The sequence below is a fragment of the Schistosoma haematobium genome, chromosome 2, assembly GCF_000699445.3.
Source record: "Schistosoma haematobium chromosome 2, whole genome shotgun sequence".
Classification (NCBI taxonomy): Eukaryota; Metazoa; Platyhelminthes; class Trematoda; order Strigeidida; family Schistosomatidae; genus Schistosoma; species Schistosoma haematobium.
In genome coordinates, this window is record NC_067197.1 from 45,233,062 (window position 1) to 45,256,894 (window position 23,833).

Consider the following 23,833-nt stretch of genomic DNA (forward strand, 5'->3'; position numbering starts at 1 on the left):
CACGAGGTAACCCTATTCTCAAGCCCTAATTCATATACCTCAATTGTAGTTAAAACTCCTAACCCTAATTCATCATCAATACATCTTATCTATCTATGGTTTTTATCTAATGAAATTGGTGTTACTTTCTTATGATTCGTTTAAGGGTCACTGAATCTTATTACTATAGTGTACTTTTACATTTTCAAACTTGCGTGTAATCAAATGATTGAAACTAAACATTTGTCATAACTATAATTTGATTTTTATCATAAGAATTATCGTTATCATTACTTAGGATGTGATTCATCCGATTGTCTGGGTACGTCTTCAAAATTATCCACGTTGGCCAGCCAAAGTAATTGCACATGATGGTAACTTTCTTCTTGTCTCATTTTTTGGTGATTATGATGTGACTATTGCACCGATTGGTTCCGCTAAACTTCATTCATCTAGTCAATCAAAAAATTTATCGAAACTATCTACCATCACTATAGATTCTATTAATAATAATAATAATAATAATAATAATAATAATAATAATAATAATAATAATAATAATAATAATAATGATAATAATAATAATAATAATATTGACAAGGAAAGTAAATCTGATTGTAGTGGTACCAAATCCATTACTTCTATTGATAATAATGATATTTCTAATGAATCTAGTGTAACTTCTCAATCTTCCAAGACAACTTCATCATCATTACCTTCAACATTAACAACAGTAACAACAACAATGGATCCTATGGTTAAAGAGAATTTTCATAAAGCTGTTGCAGAATTAAATTATCATCTAAATTTAATTTATCAACGTTATCCTAAATTTAAACTACCTATTAGTCAATTGAGATTTACTAAACGTCATGTTAAAAAATACTATGGGTAAGTAATTATAAAAGTGCAATTTTATTATTGAATGTCTATAAATTTTCAGTGTTATAATCGATCAGTCATGACTTGGAAAAGCCCAGATTGACTTGAGTTTACTATTATTTATTTATTTTAACACATAGATTGGTACAAGGGGGCACAAAATACATAAGCGCCACAAAAATCTCATTCGATTTGTGTGAGGGTTGTGATACTGCCAGGGTGCCCAAACCGAAACAGGTGGTCTTCTTAGGGGGCCACTCCCTAAGCTTCCGACCTGAAGGTCTGATCCACAAGGCAGTAGAGCATCGTAAGGAGATGCAGTCCCATGGAAGCTGGTGACCAACAATTGGTTCATACGCCATTTGTTCCTTCAGGATCCTGGAGCTCATGTTCACCATTAGTTTGGAATGAGGGTTTTCCAACTCCCCTAAATGGACTCGCCATGTTCACGAACCCGTTTAAGGCGCTGGACAACCGCTGTTCATTCTCTCAATTTCGTAAACAACACCCCTGGTAGGAGAATGCAGTGAGTAGGACTTCTCTGGCTGAGGCTATATACGCGTGGCCATGTGAGAGCATTTGGAGAGGGAGAGCGGACTCTCCTTACTCTCGGCCGTATCAGGGTATTTGGGGGCTAACAAATCAGATACGACTATATATTGGAAACTAGAGAAAGGACTCGAATCTAAATTATCTAAGATCAGAATTCACAATGTTTGTGATCCATGTGATCTATCTCTATCTAAATGATGTATTTATCATCATCATCATCATCATTCATCTTTATATGATCTGTACAATAAACTGATCAATCAAATATCATATATCTTTTTGCGAAAATTAGTTACTCTATCGAAATTCTCATTTAATCTGTAGTAGGTATCAATATACACAAAAGAAAAAGCATAATCCTCATATCCATCATGGAGAAAAACCAATTCAATCACATTTGATGGAAAAGTTTTGAAAGAGGTGGACACTTTCATGTACCTGGTCAGCATCATCTATGAACAAGGAGGATCCGATGTAGATGTAAAGGCAAGGATTGGAAAAACTTCGAGAACTACCACAACCATTATAAAAAAAAATCACATGTATCTATGATCAATTATTTAGACAAGATACTCAATGTCAATTAGCCGGATACTATCAGCAATAGCCTATTATGAGAGAGAAAAAACCAACATCCAACTGAAGATAAAATTAAGAGAAGACACTTGAACTAGATAGGACATACATTGACGAAATCATCAAACTGCATCACGATCCAAGCGCTAACTTGGAATCGTGAAGGGGAACGGAAAAGAGGAAGGTAAAAAGACAAACTACATTGGGAATTGAAATCAGAATTCAAAAGGTTGAATAATAACTGGAAACGGTTGTTCAGGACAAAGTTCGATGGAGAATGCTATTGGGGTGGCCAATGCTCTACTCATTGGTTCTCCCGGCGGGGGTGTTGTTTACAAAATTTATCGGATGAAAAGCCAGTGTTCGGCACTGTAGCCGAATTAATCGGTCCAAAGTACAAGGATAATGTACTAGATATAAAGGATTGTTATCTGCCATATTTCTGTTATACCAATGTTAATATAGGTTGTTTTCTTACGATAATTTACTGATTCATCAATTGTCTGTTAGTCAAGTTATCATTTATTCAGATTTAATCTGTTAAGCAATGTGATTTAGATTGATATGACTATAAGTTTACCTGAAGTATTTTCCATACAATTTAATTCGTTTATACTTTCTCACTTAATGTTGTCCAAAATAATCACTCAGTTTGTGTTAGTTAGGGGCAGCTAAACCAAAAAATGGCATCAGTCCTTAAAGTCACTAAATTCTAGTCTGAGCTATGTAGATAGATGGAGACGACTTGACTGGAGTCTGCGTGATTATCGTAACCAGTAGTGGTTGGAGACTCTGGGTAACATGGCTCAGAATCGATCACAATGGCATAGGTGTATACACTCTTTATCTTTCCTTAAACAATGAGATTAAAATTACTTTCCACCTTTCTTTTTACGAATTAGTTCTTTCTTCCTCCGTCATATCCTTAGATGCAATCATTTTTTAAATATTACCATTGAAGTAACTACTATGAATTTATTGTTCATCTTGTTGTGTTCATGAGGTATGGCAACTTGGACCGATGCATATATGTGCCTGGTCCTACATTGTAGATGACTGACTGTTAACCTGATTGTTGATAATTAATAATTTTCATTGGTGATGTAAACATTATTGAGTTTTCTTGAAGTGAAAAACAAATAAACAATTTCTATATATCAGAAGGGGTTTTGTGGAGGTTTTAGAAATTTCACTGATTGAAATCATGAGACAATTGAAGCAAGACCACCGTTGAAAACCTGGAAGCACTGGACGGCCGTTTCGTCCTAGTACGGGACTTTTCAGCAGTGTGCATCCACGATTCCACCTCACGAGATTCGAACACAGGATCTATCGGTCTCACGCACAAGCGCTTAACCACTAGACCACTGAGCTGGCTGGCATCCGATGGCGTTAATGTCTAACTTCAACTAATCCACGAAATTGAGCGCCACATCCACCGTTGTCATCAGTGAGTTATTATCTCACATCAGACCCGGTTGAACTTTACTGATCACTGTTTCTCACTAGAACTCCAGGATATACCTCTTGAAGCCAGTCACTAGTGAGCATATGCTGATTAGTATCAGAAAGGGTTTTTGTGAATATTATAGTAATTTCAATAGTTGAGATCATATGTCAATTGAAGCTGGACTATCATGGATGCAACTGCCACCCAGTGCTTCCAGGTTTTCCAGAAAAACCCCTTCTATTGGTAATTTCATTGCCTAATTGTAAACCTAATCAATTACTATTTTTATTCTCATGTAATATTTCTCCGTTCAACTTGTATCGATATTATAATTTCTATTCTTTCTCTTTTTTTGGTGGTCTGTTGATTTGAATTATGGACTATTGAGCTGATTTATAGTTGTATTAGATGTTATTATATTAACCTTGAATCAGTCTGAATTTTATGGATAGTTAGTGATTGCATAGAATCAACAATCTAGACCATATTATGAAAAACTCATAGTCTAAATAATATTTACTCTTATATGAATCTATTTACTTGAAAAAAGTAATGTGTCCGATGACCTACATTGAAGAATTCTTAGAACTATTGAATCAAATAAACAAAACTGTCTAAATCAAACTGGCTTCATTTGTCTCTAATCTATACGATAAAGTTGTATCATCTTTTCCGACAACCAGAAACCTAAATTAACGTCTCATTAGTACATTAGGTTCACTGACTTCTCACGACGGAAGTGTTGTTTACGAAATTCAGAGGATACAAAAAGTGAATGTCTGGCACTTTAACCGGGTTAGTGAATATGAAGGATCCACCTAGAGAAGTTGGAAAACTGTGATTCCAAATCAATGGTGCACATGGGCTCCAGGATCCTGAAGGAACAAATAGTATATGGGATTGCATCTCCTCACGTTGCTCCATTACCTTGTGGATTTAATCTTTGATTCAAAGTCTCCGAGTGTAACCCTCTAAAAAAACCAATTGCTTCGGTCTGGTCACCCGGGCAGTATTATAGCTCACACACACAAATCAAATGACTTGTGTCATGTATATGTACTTAGTACCTTATTGTACCAATGTTTATGTGTTTAAATAAATAAATATAGAAATCAACCAGACCAATATTATACTATAACATTTTCTTCATTATTCAATCGACTTAAGACCATGACATTTATGTATAATGTATGAATATGGATGATCCATCTAGGGGAGTTGAAGAACCTTGATCTCAAACGAATAGTTGCTTATGAATTTTTAGTATCCTGACAGAACAAAAGATGTATGAACTTATTGTTGGTCACCGTCTACCATGAAATTACATCTCCTCACGTTACTCCACTGCCTTGTGGATTAGACCTTTAGGTTGAAGGCTCCACCTACTACAGTTTGGACACCCAGGCAGTGTCACAGCTCTCACACCCTTACCTTATTGTACCAATGTTTTATGTGTTTAAATAAATAAATATTACATATCAACCAGACCAATATTCTACTATAACATTATCTTCATTATTCAATTGACTTAAGATCATGACATCTATGTATAATATTCACAATAAATCTTTTCATTTGTTTATCTATTTATCATTATTATATATGATGACCTTTTATTATTATTATTTTTTAAATTAGCTACTACTACTATTCTTGTTCTTAAATTGTGATCATACCATGTTTCTATGTATCTATCTATCTATTTAAATAAATAAATTTGTTACTATAGATTGGTATTGTTTAATTAATGCACTTATAATGTTAGTGTATGCAAGTAACCTACCTTACCTACCTATCTAGCTTACCTGCCTACTTACTTAACTAACTACTATTGACTGGTCATTAATTATAATTCTGATGAATAAAGTTCTTCAAAATGTATGATAATTGAGTGAGTGTGTACGTGTGTGTGTGTGTGTGAGAGAGAGAAAGAGAGATAGGTGTGGAACAATACTTTTGGTGAGTTTGTGTTTTACTTGATTTAACAAGAAATTTGTTCAAAGTTCAATTATATATAAATTTTTTTCAGATTACCTTTTTTTCTACATGTGAAACTATAGAAAATTGAGTGCTATTCTTTAGTTAGACCAAAGAACAACTCAAATATATATAGTAACTGTTATATATATATATATATATAAGTGTGTGTGTGTGTATACACATCTGTTTCTACCTTATTCTACTACTGTTATTGTTCACGGACCTTAGTAATTAACCATTGACCAAGTATATATATATATATATATATTCTGTGAATTTATCATATTATTATTACTACCACTGCTACTACTACTACCTGAATTACAATTTGGCATTAAACACATTGAACATATTTTAGTTATATGATATACAATTTGATTTTGATTAGAATTTTTTTTTATAAGTTTCTACTTTTGTGATATTCTTCAGCATCTATCTGTAAGTTGGCATCATATTTTATAATTGTTATTTATTCTTTATGAATAATTCATTGATGATAAATGTGTATATGGGTTAGATTTTTTTTAATTTCTTATTGATGGGTCATGTTAGTAGGTGTAGACTATCTGGTTGGGATTCGTGAGATGATAGAAACTGATGGTTAGAGATGTTGAATGTGACATATCTCAAAATGGTTTATAATAGCACAGATGTATCCAGTCTTTGTGTTCTCCCAAATTTTTAATCTGCTGAATCCTCGTTGTCTCTTTTTTTCTCTTTCGATATTTATTTCACTGGATTATACTCCTTGAATAACATCTTCAAAGCTAAATGTTTCCGATTACTGCTTACACTCTTACTACCTCTAACAATGGGATTTGAATCGATAACTGCACCTCTGTTCTAATGTGGTATGGCAACTTGATTTGATGTACATACGTATGTACGTACAAAGTTCTACGTTGTTACTGACTGATTGACCTATTGATTTATACACTATGAAAGAATCAATGTTCGATGATGATACCTCAGGAAAGGTAATTGAATGTTGACAACTGTTTGCAGCTGGTCACATACGACCTATCAGTTAGCAAATGAATAAACTGTATGTCTACATATATATAGCTGATGAAGTTATAAATATTAATTAACAAGTAATAATGTCAAAATTAAAATGAGACAGTTCTTGATTGAGGCCATGAATCAATTTATGTTAGACCACCATTGAAAACCTTGAAGCACTGTACGGATATTTCGTTCTATTATGGGACTCCTCATCAGTGAGCATCTACGATCTCGCTCACGGGATCCGAACGCGCGAACGCTTGACCTCTAGACCACTGAGCCGCGCCACACAAATCTCATTTGACTTGTGTGAGGGTTGTGATACTGCCCAGGTGCCCAAACCGAAGCGGGTAGTTTTCTTAGGGGGTCACACCCAGAGCCTTTGACCTTAAGGTCCGACCCACAAGGCAGTAGAGCATCGTAAGAAGATGCAGTCCCACGGTAGCCGGTGACCAACAGTTGGTTCATACGCCATTTTTTCCTTCAGGATACGAGAGCCCATGTGCACCATTTGTTTGGAATGAGGGTTTTCCAACTTCCCTAGGTGTACTCTTCGTGTCCACTAAACCGGTTAAAGCGCCAGAATTCGCTTTTCGTCCTTCTAATTTTGTAAACAACACCCCCGGTAGGAGGAAGTGAAGACTTCCCTGACAGAGGCTATTCCACGGCTAGTCACTGTCCATCTTTGCTTAAAAAGCTTGTGATTTAAGGCTATATCGATGCAATCCTCACAGGATGCACATATACCAACATAAGACCAATCAATTGCAGTCCTAAATAACAATGGGAAGATATAAGTAAAACAACACCAAGTGAATTTATGTGTATTTCCCGTCTGTTTCTAGTAAATCTGATCATTTGTCGATATTTACAATTAATTGATCTCTAGTTTCATGATTTTCCAATTCTTTGATACTAATCGAATTGTTATGTAGCCATTCGTCTAAGTGAATTAACATCCAGTAGAGTATACTGTGATATTATATTACATGGTTGGAAGTAGTCTTCAAGAAATCCATAACTTATGTTTTAGGCTAGTTAACACTTATCAAAAAGACACACCTTAATCGATAAAATTTGATCAAACAAACATGCCAATAATTACTATTCTGTGAAAGAATACCAATTCTTGCAAGATTACACGTTCTCCCTCATGATGAGTACCAACTAGCAGGAAACTTAGGACTAGGGTCTCTGATCAACTACCACCTCTAACCGCCTAATATTCCTTGATATCATTGTTTTCCTATCGTATGTCATGTTGAAGTCTTTCCACTCCAGTATTGTCAGTGATATATACTTACACAAGGAATAGCTTTTAGAAACAAATCCTAATTCAATTTTCTTTGTTGTTGTCAATACTAGAAAGATGAAAGACAGAAATGAGTCCTTAACAGGAGGTTGTCATTTTGAATATGTATAGGTTAATTCTTCTCCATTTGACTCCAATATAAAATGTCTCGTTAACTAAGTATTTTACCAGGCCGATTATTGTAGTAGTACTATGAATTTACTTGAGGATATTCAAAAGCCAGAACACTAGTTATTGAGATAGTATTGTTAATAATTAATAAAACCCATAACCACGAGAGAGAGAGAGATAAGCATATTAGGCAGTGAGTGAGTGGGCTCCTCTGGGGATACTGCCGGTCCCAAGCTCGGATAAAGGGGGAGGGTTGTGCATGGGGTTAGGGACCCCATCCTGTAGAAAACTAACTCGTTTAAAAGACGCTAACCGAAAATATTGTTAATCAATAATGGGTAAATTATTGATTATCTATATTTACAACTAATGGGAGGATAGATAAAAGGTTCAGACACTATCAGTCAAACTAATAAATACTTTTACATAGCGCATTAATTGTTTAAATCACAACAGGTAGATAATAAAAAAATCCCAATCAGCTTATTATAAATCCATAGAAGACACTTGTGCGTTTTATACCGTTTTTCTTCGTCATAACAAATCACCAATTATTATCTGTTGTGACTTTAAGCCATAATCGAAATACAACTTATACAATCTTAGTACTGTGCAAACCCAATGACATTCAACTGGTATGAGCAGCCTAGCGTCCTTATTGTTCCTTTGTTCGCCGAGCTCTTCCAGTTGAGTTCAGAACACCAATAACAGCTTCCATTATATGAATAATTTATTTCAAACATACTTGGTTTATATTCCAACCAAACAGACAGGATCAAATAGAAAAGAAAATTTATACACAAGATCAAGCCAAAAAGTAGTTATGAATGTGGGAAACTTTAATTAATAAACTGAGTATAATTTAAGAACAGTAAATCGTATAATCTTTAGGTCAAAATAAAGGTTATAATAAGAGGAATATAGATACACACAACCTAGTTACTGAATAATTATAGAATAAGAATAGTTTCCAGAAGTTACTCATAGTTTTGATCTTCATTGGGATATGACATTTTCACTATCCATAACACCAATATTGTGTCTCTGATCTAAATATCTGAACGTGTAATTTACAAACTTTGTTGTAATCATGTGTTTCATTGATTAAATACATATGTTATTTACTCGACTTTGATCCATTCTACTTGCATCAAAACTAATGACAGCCTCTGCCAGGGAAGTCCTACTCACTGCCTTCTCGTGGCGGAGGTGTTGTTTACGAACTTGAGAGGACAAAAAGCGAATGTCCGGCGCTTTAACCGGATTCCAAACCAATGGTGAACATGGGCTCCAGTATCCTGCGGGAACAAATGGCGTATGAACCAATCGTTGGTCACCGGCTTCCATGGGACTACATCTCCTCACGATGCTCTGCTGCCTTGTGGATCAAACCTTTAGGTTAAAGGCTCGGATTGTGGCCTCATAAGAAAACTACCTGCTTCGGTTTGGGCACTCGAGCAGTATCACAGCGCTCACACAAATCGAATGATTTATGTGACGCATATCTATCTATTTGGTGCCTCCGTGTAACGATGTTTATGTGTTTAAATAAATTAATAAAATGACACTCCTTGTAGTAAGTCATTGTTGCCAGATTCCAACATGTGACCTTTTGATACTTATGAACATTAAGCTATCGTTTCATATCCCAAGATTCAGTTACATAAATTTTTTAATTAATGAATTAAGTGTGAATGTTCAACCAAGGTGTTTGGCGTTGTTTAGTTGACTATTCGTTCTAATAATTGGAACTGAACACTAAGCATCTATTCATAAAATTTGTCATAATAATTCAAATTAATTTTAATAGTTGAGATCATGATTCACTTCGAGCTAGACCACCATGAAAAGCCTGGAAGCACTGGACTACCGTTTCGTTCTATTGTGGAACTCCTCGTCAGTGTGCATCCACGATCCCGCCTCACGAGATCCGAACACATTACCTATCAGTCTCGCGTGCGAGCGCTTAACCACTAGACCACTGAGCTGGCTGATATCCAATGGTGTTTATGTTTAACTTCAACCAATCCACGAAATTGAGCGACATATCCATCATTGTCATTAGTGAGTTACTCTCTCACAACAGACTTGGTTGAACTCCGCCGATCACTGCTTGCAGGTTTTCTATGGTGGTCTAGCTTCAATTGACTCATGATCTGAACTATAATATCCACAAAAACCCTTCTGATATTAATTCAAATTAAACTAAAGATTTGATAAAAGTGGGAAAAAGGTTAATTTTTTTTCAAATATCAACCCAAAATTGTTTTCTTTTCATAGTCCATTCATTGAAACTCCTCCTCCTACTTCTTCTACATCTGAAACAACAATAAATCTCATTAATGATACTAATTCTATCATTGATATGAATCATACTGTAAATACAACACAAGTGATTTGTAATACAACTTCTCATAGTATCAATACAATCCCTTCAACAAATGTTAATATTACAACTAATGAAAAAATAGATAATACAATTAAATCAAATCGTATATCTTCTACAAATGATGTATATCGTGAACCAGTTTTAACACGTGTTGCTGCTAGTCTACGTAATTCACCAATTATTACATCAGAATCAACATCATCATCATCAACAGTCTTACAAACTTTATGTCAACCAATGATTGATGTAAATCCTATGAAACGTAAATACAATGATACATCTTCATCATCAACAGTTACTATGGAATTAGAAAGTATTAGCTCGGAAGATATTCATGATACAATTGATTATAATAAGAAAAAACGTAAAAAGAGTAAACATCATCATTTGAAAAAAATTACTTTAAAACCATTATTAATGGAAAATAAAACGACAACTATCATTACCAATTTGGCCAATAATGATGAGATCAATAGTAAAGATGATAATGATAGTAATAATAATAATAATAATAATATGAATAATGACAATACGGTTGTTATCGAAGAGAATTCATTACCCATTGAAAATGATAGTGAACCTATAGTTTCATTAACAACAGATGAAATACAATCTGTCGCTGATAGTATGATGTAAGTATTTCTCTTCCCAAATTTATTTCACTGTATTATACTCTTTAAATAACATCTCCAAACACTAATCTTTCCGATTACTGCTTATACTCTTATTACCTCTACCACTACGGGATTTGAATCGACCACTGCATCTCTATGCTAATGTGGTGTGGCAACTCGAACTGATGTACGTACGTACGAAGTTCTACGTTGTTACTGACTGACTGACTGACTTAGACGTAATGCATTTGGTTAAGTTGATTAGTTGTTTGATGAAACTCGAGGCGCTCATCAACTAAGGTGATTTATACTCATGCACTAATTCGGATATTACGATAGTTGCTGGTATTCGGCTATATCGATATGTAATATCATGAAGTCATTGACTTTTGAATTGAGTCATGTTGGTAAGTATAAACGTTTTGGTTATGGTCTGCAAGATAATCCTATTCTGTATGGTCGGAGACTTTTAATGACATGACTAAAAATTGTTTATCCAATAGCTAACATTTATGTTATTATCCTCGATTTCGACGCTAGATATGCTATGAATTTGGATTGTATTATGATTCTTCATAGTGTTGATCACCAGCTAATCCTAGCTATGTAACCATTGGAAAACTGGAGGCACTAAACAGCTGTTTCGTCTTAGTTTGGAACTACTCAGTAGTACCGACACACAACATTGCAACCGGTTATCAAACCCAAGATCTTTAATCTCACGGGTGACACTTAGCCTTTAGACTACTAAGCCGGCATCAAATGGTGTACATGTCTAACTTCAATCAACTCACTATATTCTTCAACTCATTCATCATTATTATTACAGTTGTTTAATATCCACCAATTATTGATTTCTATTTCCTTAATATCCTCTCTCTTCCTGACGTTGTATTAATGCAATAACTTAAATTAATCTACATATTTATCCAGACGTTATATTTTTTGCTACTGTGATTTCAGTTTGATTGGGTAAGTCAAATAATGCACTGAGTCGTTTCATATGAGCTTTAAATTCAGAGATAAACGTGAGTAGTACACTGTAGGCGTTTAATCATGAACTTCTTAGAAATATTGGTCACGTATCATGGGATAACGTAGAGTACTAGAAAAAGGTGGCCAATTTATTTGTGAGGCTATATATGTTTGTCTCTTAGGTGGTCATGATATATTTCACGTATCCTGAACCACAATTTACCTCGACATGTTGTGGTTGTTGGAGTGGATAAAATTTAAGAGGAAAATACGTGCGACAAAACCAAACCAGTTCAGTTTGTCATGAATAGCTTAGAGCCCGATGGATGTGTTCATCAATTCAAGCTACCGCATGAAATCGCTACAGTGTGATCAAATTATCTAGACGAATGCCAGAGTATTAGCAGTGTTGGCTGTTGTAAAAGCAATTGAGTATAGCCAATGTAATCCAAGTAGAATAAATAAATGAATCAAAAAGTATATAAGGTATTTTTAGGACTCATTATCTAAAAGGTTATATAGTGAATGCGTCTAGGCCATTGAGACAGATTCTGAGACACACCACTCGAAGTCTTGCTTACGATAATCATGCGGACCATAATCAACATGGCTCTGTACATCAATCACTGACTCTATAAACCGATGTTGCATCTTGGTGTAAGGCCGTTTCTAACTTCCTTCCAATCTACTACTACACCAATCATCATCGTATGGTAATTGGACATACGTAATACATTTTACAACCAAGGCGATGAGAATTCACTAACACGTCATCAACCATTTTACTGTTCTTAGTATTCCACATCGGATCTCAGCATTGCTGAAAATACACGAACAATGCTCAGAAGGCATCCATGTTCAAATACTAGTACCTTACTGTATCTTAAAAGTTACATTTCACAACCGTAAAGTATAACGGAACAAATTGCTACATACTATACTCTACCTTTGGTTGACAAACAGCCATCTCATCTATATCATGGGTATCTCAAGTTGACAAAGGCCTTCCGAGGCTTTTGTACCAATGTAATCGAAATTTCTACAAGATGTTTAAGTCTTCAGTTTCATGTATTTGTTTTCTTGGATATTTTTTTTTACTTCTAAAGACCTTCTACTTCAAACATATCAGACAATGTACATACGATATTGGATGATTTTCGAAATTCTGTTAATGAAGCTTTACAAAAATTACAGGAACAGTTAGCTCCTACAATAAATGCTACAGACAAGAGTAAGTATTTTAATAGGATTGTTTGTTTTGATATATTCTGAAACAACAATGGTTTCGTTTCTTAGTTCGAACACACGTACTCGGTTCGTTTAATAATAGAAGTTGTACTATCTGCTCTACTGTTAACCTGTTCTACCAATTTAAAGATTTTATGTCAAGATGTAGTGCAGGAAGAAAGAATTAGTTCGTAGAAACAAAGGTATGAAGCGATTTTAATCTCATAGTTTAAGGGAAGACAAAGAGTGTATACACCTATGCCATTGTGATCGATTCTGAGCCACGTCATCCAGACTCGCTAACCATTGGTTACGATAGTCACGCGGACCCCAACCAAGAAGTAATTGACTGTTCGACTGACATTTTGTGACCCGAAATCTGACTCCAAATGGATTGTGTTCTGATTGCTATCGAAGTATACATATCGTCAATCTTTGTATAAAATTATCGACTTGATTCGAGTTCGTGAATAACAGTAGGCGTCCTAGCCACTTTAGTTAATGATTTAATATACCCCACTAACCGATTTTCCACATTTGCCAAGTACCCTATGCCTAACTTTAACATTGCTGGACAGATAATACTGAATAACGACAATAACTGCCTATTTTCGGTTAAGATTATGCTTTTATCAGAAGGGGTTTTGTGGAGATTTTAGAAATTTCACTGGTTGAAATCACGAGTCCATTGAAGCTAGACCACCATGGAAAACCTGGAAGCACTGGACGGCCGTTTCGTCCTGGTGTGGGACTCCTCAGTAGTGCGCATCCACGATCCTGCATCCTGTCATTAATTATATTGAGCTTAATCGTCGAACATCTGTGTATTATTTATATAATCTTTTGGATTTAAAAATCTGAATAAAATGAGAATAACTAACGTAGCAGTATGATATAAGTTCATTTATTACTTGGATTATCACCAACTACTTACAACTTCTTTTTTAAACATAGACCATCATAATTTACTTTAACAGATGACAAGACTTGACCGACAACCATCAGGCTTGTGGAACAACTGCTAATATCTTTACTTCTATCTGTTCAGCATGAAACATCTCTCTAGCATGGTAGTCAATCGGAACACAGATACAACAAGAAGATAAAACTTTTACTTTTGCTTATCATAACAACCGAAACACACGCTTACATATATTGATTATCACATCACAAATAAAAAAATCTTAGCTTATATACAACCAATTCATAAGTAATAGGAAACGTAGCATGACTTATTTACGCTTGTTACTCCCAATAGAGTATAGGCCGCTGACCAGCATTCGTCCAAACAACCCTGTCCTGTGCCTTTCTAGTTCAATCCAATTTTTGTTCATTCTTCTCATATCTGTCTCCATTTCTCAGTGTAATGTGTTCTTTCGTCTTCCTCTTCTCCTTTGGCATTGAGGATTACAAGCGAGGGCTTACCTTGTGACACAGGTGTGTGCTTTCCTCAATGTGTGTCCTATCCATTTCTAGCGGACTAACTAACTCGCTAAAAGTAAGCTAACCAAAATTAGCATGAGGTGGAAAATTAATTAACAATAATTTAAGGATAGTAAGATGTATAATAGTAGTTAACTTGTCCAACGGAAGCTTACCATACTAGGCAGATTTCAAAAAGATGCATTAGTTCAGTCGTGTGATAATTATACTATAAAAACGTCTCTAATGATCCTTCTTAAAATTACTTACACCTGTTACTTTGCACTATAGTCCGTTGTATGAGTTCTGGATAATGTTAACAATCTTCTCAGGAACTCCGTAGTTTCCATAATGTTCTCTTATCCACACTGTCAAACGCCTTTTCATAATCAATGAAGTTGATGTACAGTGACGAGTTCCACTCAACTGATTGTTTGACGATGATCCGTAGTGTCGCGATTTGGTCTGTGCACGACCGATCCTTACGGAATCCAGCCTGTTGATCTCGAAGTTGGACGTCTACTGCGTCTTTCATCCAATCCAGCAACATCCTGTCAAAGACTTTCCCTGTTACTCACGATAGTGTGATGCCTCCGTAATTCTCACATTTGTTCAGATCTCCTTTCTTTGGAATCTTGATGAGGTGCCCTTCTTTCCAGTCCATTGGCACTTGTTTCTCATCCCAAATCTTCTTGAATAAAAGGTTAAGCATGTTTGTAGTTAATTCGATGTCTGACTTCAGTGCTTCAGCTGGTATATTGTTAGGTCCTGCTGCTTTCCTCTTCTTAAAATAGTTTTAAGATTATCTGCTTTCTCATTATTCACCCTATGCTAACACAGAGGTCTTTAAAAAAACTACATTCAGTGATATTAGCAACTAGCTAGTGATATAACATGAAGAAGATTTACATTTCTAACTACAGTGAATTGTTAATTATCATCGAGATTTTTTTAAAATGTATTTATTTTATTTTGTTATTTACCCCTGTTACCCGTCGTGGAGGAGCATATACCGCCCACCAGTATTCTCCATTCAACCTTTTCCTGGGTAATCATTTCCAGTTGCTATTCATCCTTAATATATGGTACTAGGTAAATAAGTGCCAATTTTACAACTTTACATGTTAAGAAGTCTTTCAAAATGTATCTTATTTCCTTGAAACTTATCAACATACTTCAATTAATTTAGTAGTTGGATTCATGAGCCAATTGAAATTAGACCATTATGGAAAACCTAGAAGCACTGAACAACCGTTTCATTCTAGTACGGGACTCCTCAGCAATGTGCATCCACGATCCCACCTCACGAGATTCGAATCCAGGATTTATCAGTTTCTCGCGCGAACGCTTAACCTCTAGACCACTGAGCTAACCAGCATCCAACATTGTTAATGTCTAACTTCAATTGGTGTATATGAAACAAACACTATACTAGTAAATACTGAGAACTCTTGAAAATCAGATCATAACAGATCTAATGAGCATATTTAACATCATCATTCATATTAGATTATTTTTGTCATAATTATCGTCCTGGGTTCGAGTCCGCGGGGCGGGATCATGTATGCGCACTGCTGAGGAGTCCCACAATAGGACGAAACGGCCGTCCAGTGCTTCCAGGTTTTCCATAGTGGTCTAGCTTTAATTGACTCATAATCTCAAACTGTTTAAGTCACTACAATCTCCACAAAACCCCTTCTTGTAATATACATCGATAAATTATTGATTTTTCCCTGTTTTTATTTTGTCACAAAAAGAATATATATATATTGTTCCATTGTAGTTGGTGTTTATCCATTGACTAATTCAGAACTACCAAATTTACATCCAATTTGTTGTGATGTTGCAATACAAACTAATAATGATATCCATCTATTAGATGATAGCAAATCATTGAAAACTATAAATGTGATCAACGATACAAAATCAGTTCAAACCGATATAATGGAAGTATCTACAGATCTTTCTATATTAAATGATTATAGACCACCAACATTACAAGAACGTATGATGGAAGCAGAAATTCTTCGTATGGAACAAGAAGTTCAACGTTTAAATGTATTAGTTAGATATACACGTGCTGAAATGGGATTAGAAATGCAACGTCGTATAGGTGAATTACGTAGAATATGGAATGATGAACTTATTGCTATTATGGAAGCTGCTAGTAGAATATGGGAATATGATGTGATAAGAATTGTTGATATTGTAAAACGTCGTCAATGGGTAAGTTGTATTCAGTAATTGATTGTTTTAAAATTTGTAAAAATGTATATTCATAGATTTTATCCTTTTTAAACTTGACACTGATTTCTTCAACATTCATATTTCGTTCTGATGAGATACTTTAGAACAACATTTTCAGGTGACTTGATATTGCAGTGTACTTTTTTGAAAGTTATCAACAAAAAAACCCTCTTAATGCTGCCTAACTCTCATAATTGTAACATTATGTGTTACAAGTCTAAATCTCATGCAGATCACTAGTCCCCCTTAAGAATACAGAGGCCCTCAAATGCCCTGGTACAGCCGAGAGTGGGAAGAGTCCGCTCTCCCTCTTGAAATGCTCTGACATGGCCACATGTATATAGCCTCTTCCAGGAGGTCTACTCATTGCCTTCTCGTGGAGGCGTTATTGTTTACGAAATTGAGAGAACGAAAAGCGAATGTCCGGCGATTTAACCGGGTTGGTGGACATAGAGAGTCCACCTAGAGGAGTTGGGAAACCCTGATTACAAACCAATAGTGCACATGGGCTCCAATTTCCTGAAGGAACAAGTGGCGTATGAACTTGTTGTTGGTCACCGGCTACCATGGTACTACATCTCCTCACGTTGTTCCACTGCCTTGTGGATCAGACCTTCAGGTCGGAGGCTCAGGGAGTGGCCCCCTAAGAAGACCACCTGCTTCAGTTTGGGCACCCTGGCAGTATCACGACCCTCACACAAATCGAATGAGATTTGTGTGGCGCATATGTATCTGGTGCCTCCTTGTACCAATATCTATGTGTTAAAATAAATAAGAATACAGAGACACTGCTTGTTGATCAGTTCCAACTATCAATAAATTCTGTGTATAGATGTTTTTCCTGATCCCTTTTAGTGATATAACATCAGTTGGTATGTTATTGTAAACAACGATACACTGACACTATTGTTCCCAACTCATCTCATTTGTTTTAATTCTTTAATTATTGTTAATTATTATGTCATTAAGTATATATTATTGTTTAATCCTGATTTTCTAGAATGTTCCATAAGAAAAATGACATTTTGGTGATTATAAACATCAGTCAGTCAGTCGTTACGTAGAACCTGATACGTATGTACATCGGTTCAAGTTACCCTAACCTATTAGCACAGAGAGATGAAATGGTAACGCGAATGATTAGGTATCAAAGATATGAATCGAAAAACAAAAGTTTTAAGGAATTTAGAATGTAGGGAAACGCAAAGAACAGATTCACCTGCACCATTGCAAACGATTTTGAGATATATCATTCAAAGTCTCTAACCATTGGTTACGATAATCATGCGGACCCCAACCAAGTGGTCTAAACTTGTTACTATGATTAAGTCCAATTGTCAGTGACTTTATGGACTGATGTCATGTTTTGGTTTTCCCGCCCCTAACTTTCTTACAGCCTACTCCTGCACCAGAAAACATCACTCATCGAGGTAGGCAGTGGTTGGACATACGTAACACATGTTCCAACCACCTCAGTGGATGAAGATTTACTACATGTTCAACTATTTTTCCATCTTTCAGTCAGTCATCTACAACGTAGGACAAGGCACATATATAGATCTGTCCAAGTCGCCATACCTCATCAGCACATCAAAATGAACACCGGATTCATAGAAGTAGTTACTTCAATGGTAATAATATATAGATGAAAGATTGTGTAGAAGGATATAAAGCAATTTTAATCTCACGGTTTGAGAAAAACAAAGAGTGTATACACCTATACCATTGTGATCGATTCTTAGCCATGTCACACACAGTCTCCAAACATTGGTTATGATAGTCACGCAGACCCCAACCAAGTAGTCTGCAACTACCAACATGACTCAGACTGGACGTTAGTGACTTCAAGGACTGATAACATGTTTCGGTTTAGACGACGCTAACTTTCGTCCATCCATCCCCCAACACTAGTCAGTATTGCGCATCGTAGTTATCGGTATTCAACCATACGTAACACGTGGATCAACCATCTCAGTCGATGCAAAATCACAACCTCATCAACTGATTTACTATCATTCCCTTATACCCTGTGTCTATCCTCACCATTACTTACCCGGTAGATGCAAGTAATATTTCCAAGACATTTGTGATCGAATTCTTGTAGTTTACGAGTATTTTCTACTCTTAAAGGCCAGAGTTCGCAGCCGTAAAATATCACAAAACGAACTGCTGCACAGTATACTCGTCCCTTAATTGATAGACGGATATCTTACTTCCGTCATAGGTAACATAGGTTGGCAAAATCCGAACGACCTTTTTGAATCCGTGCTGAGATTTCGTCAGGCACCAACCCATTAGGGCTAATCAGACTAACATGAAAATTACTCACAAAAAGGTTGTGTGTGATCAACCTCAAGCAATTGTCCCCTTGGGCACTGTAGTCACACTCTCACGTCAATAAAACCACCTGTATTCTAATTTTAGGTACATCCAGAAGAACCCTTCTACGGTATGGGCTATGGGCAACCGAGAACTAACAATCACCCTGGTACCTCTAACAGCATTCAAGATCACATTTCTGTTTATACACATATCTTATCATCTTTTCTATTATTTAAAATATTCAATAAATTTTCTTAAAAATCAACTGATTTGTCACCGTGTGTATTGTCATTACTGTTTAACCAAATATAATCATTTTGTATGGGTCACACTCGGAGCTTTTGACCTAAAGGTCTCATCCACAAGGCAGTGAAGCAACGTGAGGAGATGCAGTCGCATGGTAGCAGGTGACCAACACTTGGTTCCTTAGAATCCTGGAGCCCATGTACACCATTGGTACACCAGCGTTTTTCAACTCCCTTAGATAGATCCTTCGTACACCAGCCTGGTTAGAGCTCCGGATATTGGTTTTTTATCCTCTCAATTTCGTAATTAACAGTAATACTGTGAGAAGGCAGTGAGTAGGACTTCTTTGTTAATGGTTATATACACGTGGCCACTTGAGAGCATTTCTCAAGGGAAAGCTGATTCTCCCCAATCTTGACTGATACATTGATTTTAATGATTTGAGAAGATAATCTAACGTGTTGTACACTAACTTATTTTAAAATCATATTCATTCATTTTATATAATTGAATTGACTCCGTTTTTTTTTCTTCTTTGTTTAAATACATCTTATAGTGTGCATATTGTGGACGTATAGCCTATTATTATTGTTGTTGGAATACATCGTATTGCAATAGTACTTGCCAGTCGAAACATTGGCCTTTTCATATGGCTTCTTGTGTACAAGTTAAAAGTCAATTGAATAATAATAAGAATAATTTAAATGGTTCTATACGTCATCATTCTCAATCACCCAACATAACCAATTCATCTAATATCACCGATCAACCACATTTCTCTTTAACACAACCATCGATTCTTCAACATATTCCACAAAATCCTCCTCCTCCTCCTCATCATCACCACCACCACCAACAACAACAACAAAGAATGATTTTACCGATTACATCAAATCCATCAATTGGTATGTATCAATTAAACAAGGATGGTACTTTATTAACTACCAGTAATACTTTATTTCAACGTTCATTATCATCATCTTGTGTTTTACAATCTCAACCATTTAAGAATTGATTCTTTTTTTATTTTGTGTTGGTTTTTTTACTGAATCTCAATTGTTGTTTTTATTTTTCTTATGTGTAATTAGTTACATTTTAATACTTTGTATTAATTTTACTGTATATTGAACAAAGTTTATCTGATGTAAGTAAAGTGTGACATTTTTTTCTGTAGTATATAGTGTCTAAAGGTAACTGAAGAGAGTCTATCGTGGAAGAAATCTTTAACTTCGAGTATATAATCTTCTAGTTTGAGCAGAGATGAATAATTAGCTGTATGTATCTACATTTTAGAGTTGATGTTCACTGTGAAACTTGAGCCTGGTAACGTTCGCTTGAAACGCTATTTCGTTATCGACTTATCTACTGACTCTTGATAGCCACCAGCTTGTGCAATGGAATGAAGTGTAAATTCATTTTTATATGGGTTGTTTGAATCTTACCATTGATATTTAGGACTACAGTTGATCAGTCTTATATTGGCATATATACATCCCTCAGTATCAAGGCTATCCGCCCCCAAATGCCCTGGTATTGCTGAGAGTGGGGTGGGCCCTCTCTCCCTCTCGAAATGGCCACGCGTATATAGCCTCTGCAAGGGAAGTCCTACTCATTGCCTTCTCGTGGCGGGGGTGTTGTTTACGAAATTGAGAGGACGAAAAGCAAATGTCCGGCGCTTTAACCAGATTTCAAACCAATGGTGAACATGGGCTCCAGTATCCTACAGGGACAAATGGCGTATGAACCGATTGTTGGTCACCGGCTTCCATGTGACTGCATCTCCTTACGATGCTCCACTGCCTTGTGGATCAGACCTTCAGGTCGAAGGCTCCGGATGTGGCCCCCTAAGAAAACCACGTGCTTCAGTTTGGTCACCCGGTCAGTATCACAGCCCTCACACAAATCAAGTGACTAGTGTGGTGCATATGTATTTGGTGCCTCCTTGTACCAATGTTTATGTGTTTAAATAAATAATGATAAATAAATAATTAAGGCTATCCACGCAGGATGCACATATACTAACAAGAGACTGATCAATTACAGTCCTATGTTTCAATGGGAAGATTCCAACAACCAATACAAAAGTGAATTTTCTATTTTACTGTATGATATTATATCAGTTAGTTCAATCTCATCTAACTAATTGACAATCCACATTCTTAATTACACAAGGTTCAATTAATCCAGTCGAATTTGAACGTACTTTTGCATACAAATCATGTGTTTGAGAGAATGAAAATTGATGTGTAGGTATCATTAGACATTCTTAGAACTAGTGTTATAATCATTTGTCTATGAAATATCATTTGAACAACTCTGCAATGCATGTAAGGTTCTGTATAACATTAATATAGGGAGTTATTTGACACATATCTCGTACCGTAACTAAGAGACCTAATAGTCTTTCACATTTATATTTCTATATTTAGTAACTTTCTCTGGGAACATTACTTTTGACTACTGGATATGCTAAGTCATTCAAAATGATTAATTTAAATATAAGTTCATTAATAAAGTGTATGTATAAATACATAGCCGCCCTAAGTCTTGCATTGTACATACATGAGCTAATTGAATACCATCCTTGTACTCAAACTTTAAGTACGGTGGGAAGAGGTTTAAACTGATGGATTAATGGTTAAAAGTTGATCATTTTGACGTGTGAGACAGTTTCCTATTTCTGGCTCACTGTGCTTGGATGTAAGATAATTGTTTTGGTTTGATAACTATTGCCATTATCACAATTCTCTTCCTGAGCATAGACGAAACGTGCAACCGCAACGATGTAACGGAAAAAAAAAGGAAAGTAAGAAAAAGTAAAGACAGTAAATGAAGCTCTCCTAGGACCTTCTCTTATGGTAGTATGCTGTGTATCTTGATATCTTTCGAAATGATTGGAATTTAGTTATACTCTACATTTGTCTGTTCTCCAGCTAGTTGATTCAACATCTAGTTCTTACTTACTTACTATATTTACGTCTGTTACTCCCAATGGAGCATAAGCCACCGACTAGCATTCTCCAACCCATTCTGTCCTGGACTTTCCTTTCCAGTTCTGTCCAATAGTTGTTCATTTTTCTCATGTCTGTTTCCATTTCTCGGAGTAATGTGTTCTTTGGTCTTCCACTTTTCCTTTGGCCTTGAGGATTCCATGTGAGTGCTTGTCTTGTGACGCAGTTGGATGCTTTCCTCAATATGTGTCCTATCCACTTCCAACGCTTCTTCCTGTTTTCTTCCTCCGATGGGATCTTGTTTGTTCTCTCTCACAGTAGTTTGTTGCTGATAGTGTCTGTTAAACAACACTTGTATCTTCTAGATGATGACTTTCGTGGTTCTCAAAGTTTCCGCCCCATACAGTATAACTGTCTTGACATTTGTACTGAAAATTGTAACTTTGGTGTTGATTGACAGTTGTTTTGAGTTCCGTATGTTCTTCAAATGTAGGAATGTTTTCCTTTCTTTGTCCATCCGCGCCTTCACATCTGCATCAGATCCACTGTGCTCGTCAATGATGCTGCCCATATATGTAAAGGTTTTTACATCCTCCAAATATGATTTGATTGGTGCATGTTGTGTTGTATCGAAGATTCTTACTTTTCCCTTTGTGCATGTTGAGACCTACTACTTATGAGGCTGATGTTACACTGATCATCTTCTCCTGCATTTATTGATGCGTGTATGATAGAAAAGCTAGTTCATCATCTTCGCCTGGAGCCCTTTTGAGACTACTGCCGGTCTCAAGTCCCAGATAAAGGAAGATGTTTGGGCATGGGTTTAGCGATCCCATCCCCTAAAAAAAATAATCCAAACACCTATTTCATATGTGTATATGTATATTTCTAAAACAGGACTAGGTTTGAAATGCATAGAAAGAATCGTAAGTTTCATATTGATCGATTATCAAATATAGATATATCAATCAACGAATGGAAACATACTAAAATACTTTATTTGTCATTCATTATTTAGGTGTATACACTCTTTGTCTTCCCTTAAACTTTCTTTCTGTACTATATCCTTACATAGAATCTTTCCTTTATATATTACATCATTGAGTTAACTATTATTTCTATGAATTCAGTGTTCATCTTGTTGTGCTAATGAGTGGACTGTAATAACTTGGACCGATGCATATATATGCCTGGTCCTACATTGTAACTAACTGACTAATTTAATGCTTATTCCAATTGTAAATGTTTGTTTTTTATATTGTTATTCTATTTATTTTTAACAATCATATTCTTGTTTTGTGGAATCCAGTACCCGTGTTTCGTCCTATTTGGGACTCGTCAGTTTTGCTTATAATGCTTGTAAGTTAAGGCAATACGCACAGTATGCATATATGCCAATAAGAGACTGATCTATTTCAGTCCTAAATATCAGCGAGAAGATTCAAGTAAAACAATATCGAGTGAATTATAACTAAATTCGTTTATACCCTTGTTTGATCCAAGTTTTTGTACATTTGATGTTTGTTTGTTTGTTTGTATTTCGTCACTGTTGTCGTCAATGTGATTTTTCACGTTTCCGTACAATGAATAATT

General features: G+C 35.7%; 1 protein-coding gene across 2 annotated transcripts in view; it reads left to right on the plus strand.

The window, feature by feature from the left end:
- The window catches only part of ZMYND8_1 (Protein kinase C-binding protein 1), a 65,006-nt gene extending 42,915 nt beyond the window's left edge, over positions 1-22,091 (plus strand). Inside the window, exons 10-14 of one of the 2 annotated variants that reach the window (XM_051215351.1) lie at positions 278-870; positions 10,128-10,868; positions 12,932-13,056; positions 16,258-16,700; positions 19,846-22,091. In XM_051215351.1, coding sequence (XP_051068564.1) covers positions 278-870; positions 10,128-10,868; positions 12,932-13,056; positions 16,258-16,700; positions 19,846-20,304 — 2,361 coding nt within the window. In that variant the 3' untranslated portion in view covers positions 20,305-22,091. Of the gene's footprint in view, positions 1-277; positions 10,869-12,931; positions 13,057-16,257; positions 16,701-19,845 lie in introns of both variants that reach the window. The other variant, XM_051215350.1, reaches the window with a different exon arrangement.
- Positions 22,092-23,833: the final 1,742 nt, after the last annotated feature.